Source organism: Dendrobates tinctorius, unplaced genomic scaffold (genome assembly GCF_039654945.1).
Source record: "Dendrobates tinctorius isolate UK_male_01 unplaced genomic scaffold, ASM3965494v1 ptg000213l, whole genome shotgun sequence".
In the NCBI taxonomy this organism is placed as follows: domain Eukaryota; kingdom Metazoa; phylum Chordata; class Amphibia; order Anura; family Dendrobatidae; genus Dendrobates; species Dendrobates tinctorius.
In genome coordinates this window covers 7,300,386-7,314,087 of record NW_027361880.1, presented here as the reverse complement: position 1 = coordinate 7,314,087, position 13,702 = coordinate 7,300,386, and the positions used below count along the sequence as shown (strand labels likewise).

The 13,702-nt window shown below is 45.4% G+C and overlaps 1 protein-coding gene across 3 annotated transcripts in view; it reads left to right on the top strand.

Annotated features, from left to right (window-relative positions):
• Positions 1–13,702, top strand: part of CCDC157 (coiled-coil domain containing 157) — a 61,907-nt gene that overhangs the window by 28,189 nt on the left and 20,016 nt on the right. For all 3 annotated transcript variants that reach the window (XM_073554818.1, XM_073554819.1, XM_073554817.1), the window contains 2 exons: positions 3,848–4,024; positions 4,190–4,352. In XM_073554818.1, coding sequence (XP_073410919.1) covers positions 3,848–4,024; positions 4,190–4,352 — 340 coding nt within the window. The remainder of the gene's footprint in view (positions 1–3,847; positions 4,025–4,189; positions 4,353–13,702) is intronic.

Sequence of the window (13,702 nt, the reverse complement as noted above, 5' to 3'; positions counted from 1 at the left end):
CAAATTTGTAAAATGAACACTGATGACCCGGAATATCATGCTTTCTTTTATATACATTAGGCCGGTTTCACATTTGCGCTTTATAGCGCAGCGACGGCCTGTGCACGGCCGCCGCTAAGCCCCACCCCCTCCCGGCTCCCTGCCCGCCCCATCCGGTCATCGCCGCCTACTAGCGCACATGGACGCTTGCGATCTGCGCACCCTATCTTTAGCATAGGGTGCGCAGATCGTGCGCTGGCCGTGCGCTAGCAGGATTTTGCCGTACGCTACGCACTTTTGAAGGTGCGCCCGTGTGCGCTGAACGCAGCATGTTGCATTACGGCGCACCTTCAAAAGTGCGCAGCGCACGGCAAAATCCTGCTAGCGCACGGCCAGCGCACGATCTGCGCACCCTATGCTAAAGATAAGGTGCGCAGATCGCAAGCGTCCATGTGCGCTAGTAGGCGGCGATGACCGGATGGGTTGGGCAGGGAGCTGGGAGGGGGCGGGGCTCAGCGGCGGCCGTGCGCAGGCCGTCGTTGCGCTATAAAGCGCAAATGTGAAACCGGCTTAGTGTTGGAAATACTCTGTGCTATCAATTGTTTGTGCTTTTAGAAGGGCATGAACTTCAGAGAACTTTGGCAGTAGTGAACTTTGCGGTCAGAAAATTCAGACATGGTTGTTTATGCACAATGTAAGGCCGAGTTCACACGTGGTGGAATTATCAAAGTTTTGTGATTTGGATTCCACTGTGAAAATAGGTAACCATTTACAGTCCATGTGGAAAAAATCGGAATGAAAATTCTGGCCATGCCCGCCCGTACTGTAACATAAATGCCTTTATTTTTTACTGCAGATTTCACCTTTTACGCTCGTTTAACCCTTTACTGTAACACGTGCAGCAGGTATTGCTAACAGAACGTTTAATCAAAAAGTCCACTGGGTTTCAATGTACCCCAAAAGAAATACTCTTTATAACTGTAGTGAACACCTAGAATCTAGCCCCACTATATAGCTGATATTGGGATACATGCAAAAGTAATAAAATGCCGATCCACAAATTGATGCATACCAGGCAACAAAGAGTTTAAATACATCAATTCTTTATTATGACATGATTGCCGTAATGTTAAAAAAAAAATAACAGGTAAGCATTAGGAAAGAAGAAAAACTGCAATATAATGGACCGGGAACCAAATATTACATTATGCAAAAATTGTGCTAATGCATAGTAATTAGACTGGAACCAATCTAAAAAGTGTGTTACATCCCTAATGAATATATACTGTATATTTTTATTACAACTTTTGCAATGCAAATGCACTAAGGTCCTAAAGTGCTAGATGCATTAGGAACAAGGAAAATGAGTGTCTTCCCAATATAGTAGTTGCACAAAGCCCAGATCTATAGGCCAACGAGTATGAAGAAAGTAGCAATATGTTATTAAAAAAAAACACATAATGCAATAACATATATGCCATAAAGCGCTAAATGTATGGCTGGAATAAACAGACTTCTACTATATTTAATGAATGATTGATTGCCCAGAGAAACACATCATGCAATGTCTATACACTGATGCCATAAAGTGCTAGGTGCAAAGTGTCAAACATATATGGGTGGAGAAAAAAAAAAAGATTCCTGCAGCACAACTCAGACCTTTAGAGCAGCAAGTACACATAGAGTAATGGCATTACATGGACAGTCACATTAATAAACTGGCACCAGAGTTCCGGCCTGATCCCAATGCTTGAGACACTTTATCAAGGGAATCCTTGTAAGGCCGGGGTCACACTTGCATGTGCAATGCGAGAAGCTCGCATCAATACCCGGCACTGACGCCGGGAATGGAGTGTGTGGCTGCATAGAAATACATACAGTCACACTCTCCGTTCACGAGTGCTGGCGGCAGTGCCGGGTATTGATGCGAGCTTCTCGCATTGCACACGCAAGTGTGACCCCGGCCTATAGTAGATACTTAGAGTAGAGGTGGTGGATACTAGGATTCTCTTTTTGTTTTTCTTGTGTCATGCACCATCCCGTAAGGGCCCGTCACACTAAGCGAGATCGCTAGCGATATCGCTAAAGTGTCACCGATTTTGTGACGCAGCAGCGATATTGCTAGCGATATCGCTATGTGTGATACTTACCTCCGACCGCTCCCCCGCTGTCTATCGCTGATCACACGAGAACGTCCTGGGCCGTTTCTCGTCGGCCGCTTCCTGCTGGCGCCGAAGAGCGACGCGTGGACGCGGGAGGACGTCTTCATTGCCTCGTCTGACAGGCAAGTAATGACCGCCAACCGCTGCTATGTCGCTGGCGAGATATGCCTGTTTGGCAGCTCACTAGCGACCATTTAGCGATGCACCAGCGATCCTGACCCAGTAGTATCGCTGTCAGGATCGCTGGTGCATCGCTAAATGTGACAGTACCTTAAGGTATACCCCAGTTCTATTACTTTACCTGTAGTGGACCTCAGGGGTGTGGGGCAGAGACTGCGCGTCACTAGCTCAGTATATGTATTCTAGTGCTGGATTCATAGTGTCACTGCTCAGTACTTCTATTTAATGTCCTTCATGTTGCCCCTGCTTATCTGTGATGTATATGGGAGTCATGATCGCAGCTAGTTTTCTCTCAATCTGGAGCCGAGCTTAGACACAACTAGAATTTTAAAAATGGAGGCTGAAGTAAGTTAAAACTTTTAAAAAAATCCAGGTTACAAGTTATATATTGGTGAAAAATAGCGTTATCCTTTAATGAGGTTTTTACAAAATTGCAGGTTATACCCTATTCTCTGATTGGGGGATAACTTGTTGAATGCATTGGGGACCCCAGTTATTCTGTGAAAGACGATTCAGAACCCCAAGAACAGAGCCGCATTCTCGAATGAAATATAGATACGCTTGCTCGGCCTCTGTCCATTCTTTGTCAGTTTAAAGAGTAACCATTGGTTTAATTTTAATTACATACATCAAATCACACGAAAATCAGAATCTTTGTAACATATTGTATCAGGTAAGTAACTCTTTACCTGTCTGAAATAACTGAGCGCTCTACTCTACTCCAGTAGCCCCATAGACAGTGAAGAGAGCAGAAGTAGAACATGCACATCTTCGCTCCATTGGAAACAAAGCTCTGCAGAGCCCCAATATTGGTGTTCTGAGGCCCCGTTTTTGGGTTCTCTATGGTACCAGTGGTCAAACCCCCAGCAATCAACCAATCCGGATAGAGTCTAAATTTCTCTTTTAGTGTTTACAATCAATTGTTTTTTGAAAAAGTCAGCTAAGATTCGCCTTGTAGCCTCCTTGATATTATTTTTATGCTTTTTCCTAAGTACGTTTATATTTAATCCATCATAATATGTGGGATGGGGGAACTACAATACCCAGAGATATTATCAAAATTAGGATTATTTAGTCTAGAAAAAAGATGACTGAGGGGTGATCTAATAACCATGCATAAGTATATAAGGGGATAATACAAATATCTCTCCAAGGATCTGTTTATACCAAGGAAGGTGACGGTCACAAGGGGCATTCTCTGCGTCTGGAGGAGAAAAGGTTTTTCCATCAACATAGAAGAGGATTATTTACTGTTAGGGCAGTGAGAATCTGGAATTCTCTGCCTGAGGAGTTGGTGATGGCGAACTCAGTCGACGGGTTCAAGAGAGGCCTGGATGTCTTCCTGGAGCGTAACGATATTGTATCTAACAGTTATTGTTAGGTTCTTTAGAAGGACGTAGATCTGGGGATTTATTCTGACAGAATTTTATAGGCTGAACTGGATGGACTAAGGTCTTTTTTCGGCCTTACTAACTATGTTACTATGTGCATAGCGTTAATAAACTAACTTCTCCTGCTGGTCCTAGTCCCTACAGGCAAAGCAAAAATCTCTGTCACGGCAGTTAGACAGATTGTCCCAAGAGTGTGAAGGCTTGCGTGGTAACCTGGTTGAGGCAGATGAAGACAGAGCCACGTTAGAAAAACAAATACAGCAAATAATGGGGGAAGAAGAAAGGCTAAGGCATCAGATGAAGGAACAACAGGTAATGCAAAATGACTTTATTCTTCAAGTAAAAGTAGAATGCTATACAGAGGTCTGAATAGGAATATTGTTCCAGATCCGTCATCAGCATTTTACTAATCATTTCTGATCAACGGGCTCAAATTCATTGATCTTATTGTCTGCTCTTCCACCTTACTGCATGTAGGACACGATAAAGACACTTGAGCAGGAGAAGGCAACATTGGAGACGTCTGTCGCAGATGTGACCAGACGGCTCGCAGAATTACAAGGTTGCCTGCAGGAGCAAAAGGAAAGAGAGAAATTACTGGTGTGTTACCCAGACTTGCACCCACTGCCAGAATTTCAGAGTAAGTCCTGAGAATGTGAATTGGCTTTTCCTACAACAGATCCAGATCTCTCGCTCTGGAAGGCTGATTCTGTCCAGTATTAAGCAACCCATTGATGCGAATATGAAAACTTCATTCCTTCCATGATGGAGCTGCAGGAAATTGATCACTTACTGCCAAGTTTAGTAAAAATCTGATCACTGAAGGCCTTAGTGGGAGAAGAACTTGGGATCGTCCTATTGTCAGTGGAGCCCTCTAATAATTAGGGAAGGTTCAAAGGAGAGAACTTCTTTAATGGCTAACAGTTTTCATCTAATCTAATCATTTTTAAATTAATTACACCGCATTAAAGCACTAGTGTAACCTGACCCTTGCCCAGTGTGATTGCCCTAACAGCACAGCATGATAGATTCCTTAGAAAGATACTGGGCTACACTGATAACCCTTTCTTTCCATTTTTGCAATTTCATTTTTTTCCTCTTTTTTTTTTCCCAAGCGCAAAAACTTTTTATTTCTCCATTGACATAGCCATATGAGTTCTTTTTTTGCGGGCTGAGTTGTACTTTTGAGTGACACCATTCATTTTATCATGTGATGAACTGTAAAGCAGGAAAAAAATTTCAAGTGCGGCAAAACTGCCAAAAAAAGGGGCAATTCCACAATGATTTTTTTTATTTCACTATTTGGTAAAAATGACCTGGCAATATGATTCTCCAGGTCAGTTCGATTATTTAGTTATTAAGCATGTATAGTAGTTTTGTTTTATTTAACCTCTTCACGGCCTATGAAGTATACATACAGTGGGTACGGAAAGTATTCAGGCCCCTATATTTTTCACTCTTTGTTCATTGCAGCCATTTGGTAAGTTAAAAAAAAATCATTTTTGTTTTCATTAATGTACACTCTGCACCCCATCTTGACTGAAAAAAAACAGAAAAGTAGAAATTTTTGCAAATTTATTAAAAAGAAAAACTGAAATATCACATGGCCATAAGTATTCAGACCCTTTGCTCAGTATTGAGTAGAAGCACCTTTTGAGCTAGTACGGCCATGAGTCTTCTTGGGAATGATGCAACGAGTTTTTCACACCTGGATTTGGGGATCCTCTGCCATTCTTCCTTGCAGATCCTTTCCAGTTCCGTCAGGTTGGATGGTGAACGTTGGTGGACAGCCATTTTCAGGTCTCTCCAGAGATGCTCAATTGGGTTTAGGTCAGGGCTCTGGCGGGCCGGGTTAAGAATAGTCACAGAGTTGTTCTGAAGCCACTCCTTTGTTATTTTAGTTGTGTGCTTAAAGGGAATCTGTCACCCCTTTTTAGAGATATCATATAATATCATTCAATTGTGTGTCACATAAGGATTCTCTTAGTACTTTTGCTTCCCCCTGACCCCGCACCTTTCATGCATAAATACCTTGTTTATATCGGCTCAGATGTATGTAAACTGCCGCGGTCCGGTCCGCTGGGCGGGGCTTATTCACCTGCCCCCCCCTCCCTGTCTTGCTCTACACCTTTCTTCTTGTGTAGAGCAAGACAGGGAGGGGGGGAGCAGTTGAATAAGCCCCGCCCAGCGGACCGGACCGCGGCAGTTTACATACATCTGAGCCGATATAAAAAGGTATTTATGCATGAAAGGTGCGGGGTCAGGGGGAAGCAAAAGTACTAAGAGAATCCTTATGTGACACACAATTGAATGATATCATTATATGATATCTCAAAAAAGAGGTGACAGATTCCCTTTAAGGTCATTGTCTTGTGGAAGGTGATCCAGTAAGAAAAAACGGATCCTTTTCAAATGAAAGAAAACAGGATGGCTAAAGAATGCATCCGTTTTCCATAGTCTTCACTGTTAGAAAAATGGATCCAGTTGAAATATTTGAAATTTAGTTTATTTAGCTGTAAAAAAAAAAAAAGTTGTTCCTGCACAACTTTTTTTTTACGGATTGCTGCTGGATCTGTTCTAATTGATAATTACTGGAGATGTGAACATAGCCCTAGCTCACAGACATACCCCTTGTGTGTTTCCAGCCTGATTTGCATATACCACCTTTGGCTAAAGGCCCCGTCTCACTAAGCAATCTCGGTAGCGAGATCGCTGCTGAGTCACAACTTTTGTGACGTAACAGCGATCTCACCAGCGAGATCGCTGTGTGTGACAGCGATCAGCGAGCGGCCCCCCTGCAGGTATCGCTGATCGCTCTGGGAAATCTCTGGACATTTCTTTGGTCGCTGGTCTCCCGCTGGCCAGCACACATCGCTGCGTGTGACAGGCGAGAGACCAGCGATCAGCTGTAAAAAATAATAAAAAAAATAAAAAATATTGTTATTCTCACCTTCCGATGTCCCGCGCAGTCTTCCGGCCTCTCTCCACGCTCCGGTCCCAGTGATCCTTTGCAAGAATGACCGCGAGACGTCGCTGCCGCGAGACCGTGACATTCTCACGGTCATTCTCGCAAAGGATCACTGGGACCGGAGCGTGGAGAGAGGCCGGAAGACTGCGCGGGACATCGGAAGGTGAGAATAACAATATTTTTTATTTTAATTCTATTTTTTACAGGGGTGGCCAACGATGCCGCACGCTCGGCATCGCTGTGCTGATCGCTGGTGAAGCTGTCTGTGTGACAGCTCACCAGCGATCACATAGCGACTTACTAGCAATCCTGACACCTTGAGATCGGTGTCGGGATCGCTAGTAAGTCGCTTAGTGTGACGGGGCCTTAAGGGCGCAGGGCTTCAGTCTGCCACCAGCCCAAGATGGAATAGATAAGCAGTTGATTAGCCCTTTTTCTCTCTACAGGATTTTGAGAAAACTGACTGGTTTAGGATCATGCAGAAAATTCTGCAAACTAAAGAGTGAGGTCAACTTTCTTGCTGAATGTAAAGCACCGATCTAGCGTTTATTTGTTTTTTATTGCAGCGCAGGAGTTTTGCTTCAAATCTAACATCCCTGTACCTAGTCATATACTGTACATACCTGCCGCCATCTTCACCTTGTGTCAGCGCTGCCTCAGTCTTTAGAAGTTTATGACCTGCCAGATCTCTACAGCAATGTAAGTCTATGTGAGCCTTGTTCTGTGTATCATAGACTTGCAGCCATAAAATGGGGCCACGGGACCGCAGCGCTGATAAAAGGTGAAGACGGTGGCATTGTTTGTGTTTTTGTACCTCACAACCTGGAATTTCACTGTTTTTTGAGGGTTTGCATCAGTTCATGTAAAGAATATGCCTACAGCTGTGAACATTTGATTTTTCTTTTTATTGTGAAAGCAGAGAACAAATAGGACAAAATTAACTAAAGTGTACATAACTATTCACCCCCTAAAATCAAAACTTTGTAGAACCTTCTTTTATGGCAATTGCAGCTGCAAGTCACTTTGGATAAGTCTCTATGACCGTTCCATGTCTTGCCACTAGAATTTTTCGCCATTCCTCAAGGCAAAACTTCCACAGCTCCTTCAAATTAAATGGTTTCCTTTGGTGAACAGCAATCTTCAAGGTTGACCACAGATTCTCAATTGGATTTACGTTTGGGCTTTATAACACTGTATTTTGCACCATCTAACTTCCCCTCTACTTTGACCATTTTCCCTGTCCCTGCTGCGAAAAACATCACCACAGCATAATGCTACCACCATCATGTTTCATTGTGGGGATGGTGTTCTTGGAGTGATGAGCTATGTTGGTTTGGCGCAGACATAGCGTTTACCTTGGTGGCCAAAAGTTACATTTTGGTCTCATCTGACCACAGTACCTTCTTCCTTAAAATTTGGGAGTCTCCCACATGTCATGTAAATTACATTTTTGCCTATATTTTTCTCACTTCACTCCACCAACTTAGACTATTCAGTGCTGATGCATCATACACAAATCCGATTACAAACCTATTTAAAGAACTGTTGTAATGTAACAAAATAGGTAAAAATTCAAGGGGGTGAATACTTTTGGCAAGCCACTGTATAATACTAGGGTCAGAGACCTTAGATTAATAACACCACCAGCGATAAAAAAAACAAACAAAAACATTCTGTAGTGGTGCTTTAAGGATTCGCTTCTAGATTTAGTGTTCCTTTGATACAGAATTATAGTTGTGGAATGTAGGCACTGTGTAGTCTTGGTGGATTAAGGAAATCTTGAGTTTCAAATTTCCGCAACAATAGATAATACTTTAGAGATGTGAAAAGATATTCATGGTTACTTGTAAAACCTATTATATGGTATGTTGTCCGACCAGTCAGATGACTGTTACTGTGTAATGTCACGTGTGACTGGATACACCACCTCCAGCAGGGCAAATTTCTATAACACCCGTGAACCTGGATACACCGCCTCCAGCAGGGCGAATTTAAATAGAGTTAAGGGAAACACCAGGGAAACCGTTACAATGGAGGGCCCTGCAATAGGGAACGGGGACGTGAAGACCTCCTGCACTCCCCTGAGTCAGTGTCCCTACGCTCCTGACGATCCCTAGGCAGGTTCCGCACCTGGCGATGAGCTGGATAGCTCAAATCCCTAGCTCGCCCTGCACCTATCCCTTTCTAGTGAATTGGACGGTGCAGAAACTAATCCCACCACTGCACTAATACACACACAAGGAAAGTCACAAACGGAAAAACACTACTTAGCTTTGCTCTGTTGCTATTGCTCCCAGCAACAGAGTACAACACCAAAGTTCAGCTTCACCCCTGAAGCTCAACACCTGAATTCAGCTTCCGCCTGAAGCTATTACACCAGAGCTCCCCTGAGCTGCCAGAAACTCCTCTCTGTAGTTCCTTCCTTCACCCGACTTGGTTGGAAATGAGCAATATCACCAACAGTGAGTGAGACCACCTGCTACTCCTTTATAGATAGGAGCCAGGGAATCACAAATGCTTCATTATCACGTGCAATAATACTAGCGGCCACCGGGGGCAACTAAACTAAAGTCACCAGAGTGCAATGACCCCAACGGCCACCGGGAGCAAAACTACAACTAAAACAACCACAGTGTAATGACCCTAATGGCCACCGGGGGCAAAACTAACTTTAAGCAAACAGCTTAAATGGAGAAAAAAAAGGTTACTTGTGCAAAATCTGTCATAATCCCACCTGGATCATGACAGTACCCTCCCTCAATGAGGGGACTGCGGACCCTCAAGACCGCTCTTCACCAAAAAAAACCCACCTACAGTGGGGACGCCCAGATCCAGAGTTCACCCCAACAACTACCTGAACTTCAGGTTTATGACAAACGAGCACCGTTGGTATTGGCAACGTATGTTCCGGAGGCACCACCCATCTACAAAGCGCCGATCTGGGGAACAAGTGGTGTCTGGGCAAGTTTGGGGGTAATTCCAACTGGCAAAATCTGTCATAATCCAACCTGGATCATGACAGACTGTTTTTCACTATTTTAGTCCTGATAATATAGTGTGTACAGTACACCAATCTAAATGAAGCTGCGCTGTTTGGCTGCTCACAAATGCTAAATAATGCATCAAAATTTGACACAGTAAAGAAGTTATCCACTATTTGGACAACTTCTCATACCTCTCACTTGGCCCCAATAAAATAATAAAGCTTATAATCCCCTCCCGTGCTGGCGCCTTTTCCGCGGTGTCTGCACTCACTCTCCCCAAGACTTTTGTGTGATGTTGTGACACGTGACCCCGGCGCCCAATTAGTACATGTGTCACTGTCCCTGCATCCTGTGGAATTGAGCATGATGAGGAAGTCAGAGGTCATCAGCTGCAGCTTGGACTTCCTCTTCTTGTTCGATTTGTCCGAAGGTGGAGACAGTGACATAAGTGCTGATCGGGCGCCGGGGTCCCGTGTCATAACACCGCACGAGAGCCCCGGGGAGAGCGAGTGCTGAGACTTCGGGAACGGCGCCAGCACGGGAAGGGATTATAAATTTTAGTTTATGCTGGTCAATCATTTTTATCAAGGAGTTGTCCAATACATATTTTTATGATAAAATTGGGACCAAAGGGGCATTAAGACCAAAATAAAGAGCAAATACCTATCATAACCCCACTGTCAGCTGCATATGTTTCCCTTCATCACGTGACCACTGCAGCCAATAAGTAGTCACTGATCGTCTGCAGCCTTCACAATTTATCTGAGGCTGAACAAACAATTTCTCCTCCAGCAAGCCATCAGTTCAGGGAAAAGTAAGGTGTCCATTATATTTCTCATTCACCTCATTGGGGGACACAGGTACTGTGGGTGTATGCTACTGCCGCTTGAAGGCTGACACTAAGTGAAAAAAAGAGGTTAGCTCCTCCTCCGCCGTATACACCCTAGCCCCGGTTGCGGGCGGAATCAGTTTTTGCTTAGTGTCCATTGGAGGTACACGTCTGGTCTTTTTTTCCAGACTCTGTCATTTTTTCCATGAAGATAAGACAGGGGCAACGGATCCTATTGAAAGGGTCTGATTTCCCCAAACCAACAACGGGCGAGCACGTGCGAGTGTCGCCTCCACGTATCCTTTCCCGCTACTTGGGACATGATGCCGGACTGAGCCCTGACTACACTAAGGTAGTGAAACCCTAGGCTGTACAGAGGCCTGCGAACAGTCCGTGCGGCCCCCACTGCATCACCAATGCCAGACAGCGGTGATGGAAGATGGCAGACGGTCCCTCTCCTCATCCCCTATAAGGGAAGATGGAGCTAGGGTGCCTGCACCGTCCTTAAACTTTTTTTCGGCCCCCCTTCCTAACTAACCTGAGGATGAAGATGGACATCGAGGGGTGAGGTATGGAAGGAGGTGGGCTGGGAGGGCTCCTGCGGACCCCCGTGGTCGGCGCTCCTGGCGCCGTTCTTAGGCATCGCCGGGCTCCCTGGGTGCGCCACATAGCGTGGCAGCCGGCGGCGCAGGCTCCTTGCCCGGTGTCCGGTGGTCCCGCCCCGAGTCCGGGCGCATACCGGAAATTTAGTCCCCGACTTTTCCCGAGGCCATGATGGCCTGGTCAGAATCATTGAACAGAGCCCTGCAGGGTATGGACCTACCAGCAGAGGTATCAGAGATCGCAATTCAGATCACTTTGGCCGGGGACTACCTAATTAATGCATCTTTGGATGCAGCCAACTGCGCGGCTTTCACTGCGGCGAATGCAATCTCCATTAGGAGGGCTTTATGGTTGAGGACATGGCGGGCAGACACAACTTCCAAGAAATCCCTGACTTCCTTGCCTTATCAGAGCGGTCGTCTGTTCGGGGAGAAGTTGGATCAGCTCATCTCTGATTCCACAGGTGGAAAGAGCAGTTTCCTCCCTCAACAAAGGGTTAAGCAGCCGTTTCGCCACCAACCTCAGACACGGTTTCGGGCCTTTCGCAACCCCGGGTGGGCTGCAGCGACCAATCCCGCCGCTTCAGGTCGTCCCAGCCAGGACAGGGACCGGCAGGTCTCATATAGAGCCAACCCATTTGGGAGAATGCGTACGCACCAGCACAGATCAAGAGGACCTAGGTCCCAGAGATCTGCAGCCAAATGATTTGAGGCACTCTCAAAGCGACTTCAGCAAGGTAGGCGGCCGCCTGCTTTGGTTTTGCCACACCTGGCTCTCCGTCTCACACGACACATGGGTAACGGAGCTGGTGTCCTCGGGGTACAAGATAGAATTCATCAAATACCCCCCAAGACGGTTTTTTCTTTCTCGTCTTCCAAAAGTAATCGCCCGAGCAGGGGCTTTACTCAAAGCCATAAAATTACTCCAGCACAACGGAGTCATTGTTCCCGTACCGGAGAACGAAAAATATCAGGGGTTCTACTCCAATCTGTTCATGGGCCCAAAAAGGATGGGGCCGTCAGGCCCATTCTGGACCTAAAGCTCCTAAACAAGTTTATTAGGATCAGACATTTCTGGATGGAGTCTCTCCGTTCAGTCATATCTGCCATGGGGCGGGGAGAATACTTGGCTTCTATCGACATCCAAGACGCCTACCTACACATCCCTGTTGTGAGTTCATTTTCCCCTTCATTACTGAGGCCCGAGGAACTCCCTCTTCTGGTAAAGAAAGGTAGTGAGCCTGATTATCAAACACCTGAGGCTGATGATGATGACTGGCTGAGTGGAGTTACTGACTGGATATAAGGCTGCCGACGCCCTTCTGCCCTGCGGGTGATTTCTCTGTGGGATCCTTGGAGACCAGTCTGAATTCCTGCTCCTCTAAAGCTAAGTTTGCTGCTCGGCCTTTTGCTTTGGTGCTTTGACTTTGTTTTGCTTTGTTTTTCTGGATTTCTGCCATTCCCTGCTGGGGTGTGCTAAATTCATTTAGCTCTGTCTTCTGAAAATACCTGAGTGCTGATTTAGTTTTTGAAGCCTAGCTGCTTCAGGGCCTTTTTCATATCAGCTTGTTGGCTTATGTCTTTGATAGGGTTTTGGCAGATTGCAGACAGCAGCCTTCCTGTCCTTTCCTATCTAGGTAGTTTTGGGCCCCGTCTTTGCTCAGTCTATCTTTCTGTCTGTGTTAGTATTTTCATCTTGCTTCACCGTCATTATATGTTGGGGGCTGCCTATTGCTTTGGGGTCTGCTCTGGGGCAGTTTAGATTCCCCCTTTCTTTCTTTAGGCCTATGTAATTCTCCGGCTGTGATCGAGGGGTCTAGGGCATCGTAGGAACCCCCCACGGCTACTGCTAGTTGTGTTGATAGGTTCAGGGGTCTGCAATCTGATAGTTGCCAACTTCTCTGGTTTTCTGGACTTAGCTTGTATTTCTGCTTTTGCCTCCTACGGTGACTCATTCATAACAGAATCACCCGCCATACCACAGATCCTAGGGTACTCAATTGCAGGAAAGAATTGTAAAAAAAAAAAAAAAAAAAAAAGGTGTGTATATTTTTTCCTCTATATCTCTGAGGCCGTAGGGGGAATTTTTTTTTCTCAATTGAGATAAAGCAATTGTCTGATCGTGTGGAGCAGCTCGCGGCGGAAGTGCGGGGAATTTCCGCCTACCTTGCTCATTCACATGCTGCTGAACCAAAGATTCCTACACCTGATGTATTTTTTGGGGATCGGTCTAAATTTTTGAATTTTAAAAATAATTGTAAATTATTTTTTGCCTTGAAGCCTAACTCGTCAGGGAGCTCCGCGCAGCAGGTTAAAATTGTCATCTCTATGCTGCGTGGCGATCCCCAGGATTGGGCGTTTTCTTTGAAACCAGATGATCCTATTCTGACTAATGTGAACGCATTCTTTCAAGCTTTGGGGTTGTTGTATGACGAACCTAATGCCATTGATCAGGCTGAAAAGACCCTGCTGGCATTGAGCCAGGGTCGTGATTCTGCAGAATTGTACTGTCAAAAATTCCAAAAGTGGGCAGTACTTACTACCTGGAATGATAATGCCTTGGCTGCTCTCTTTCGGAAGGGGTTGTCAGAAGCCGTAAAAGATACT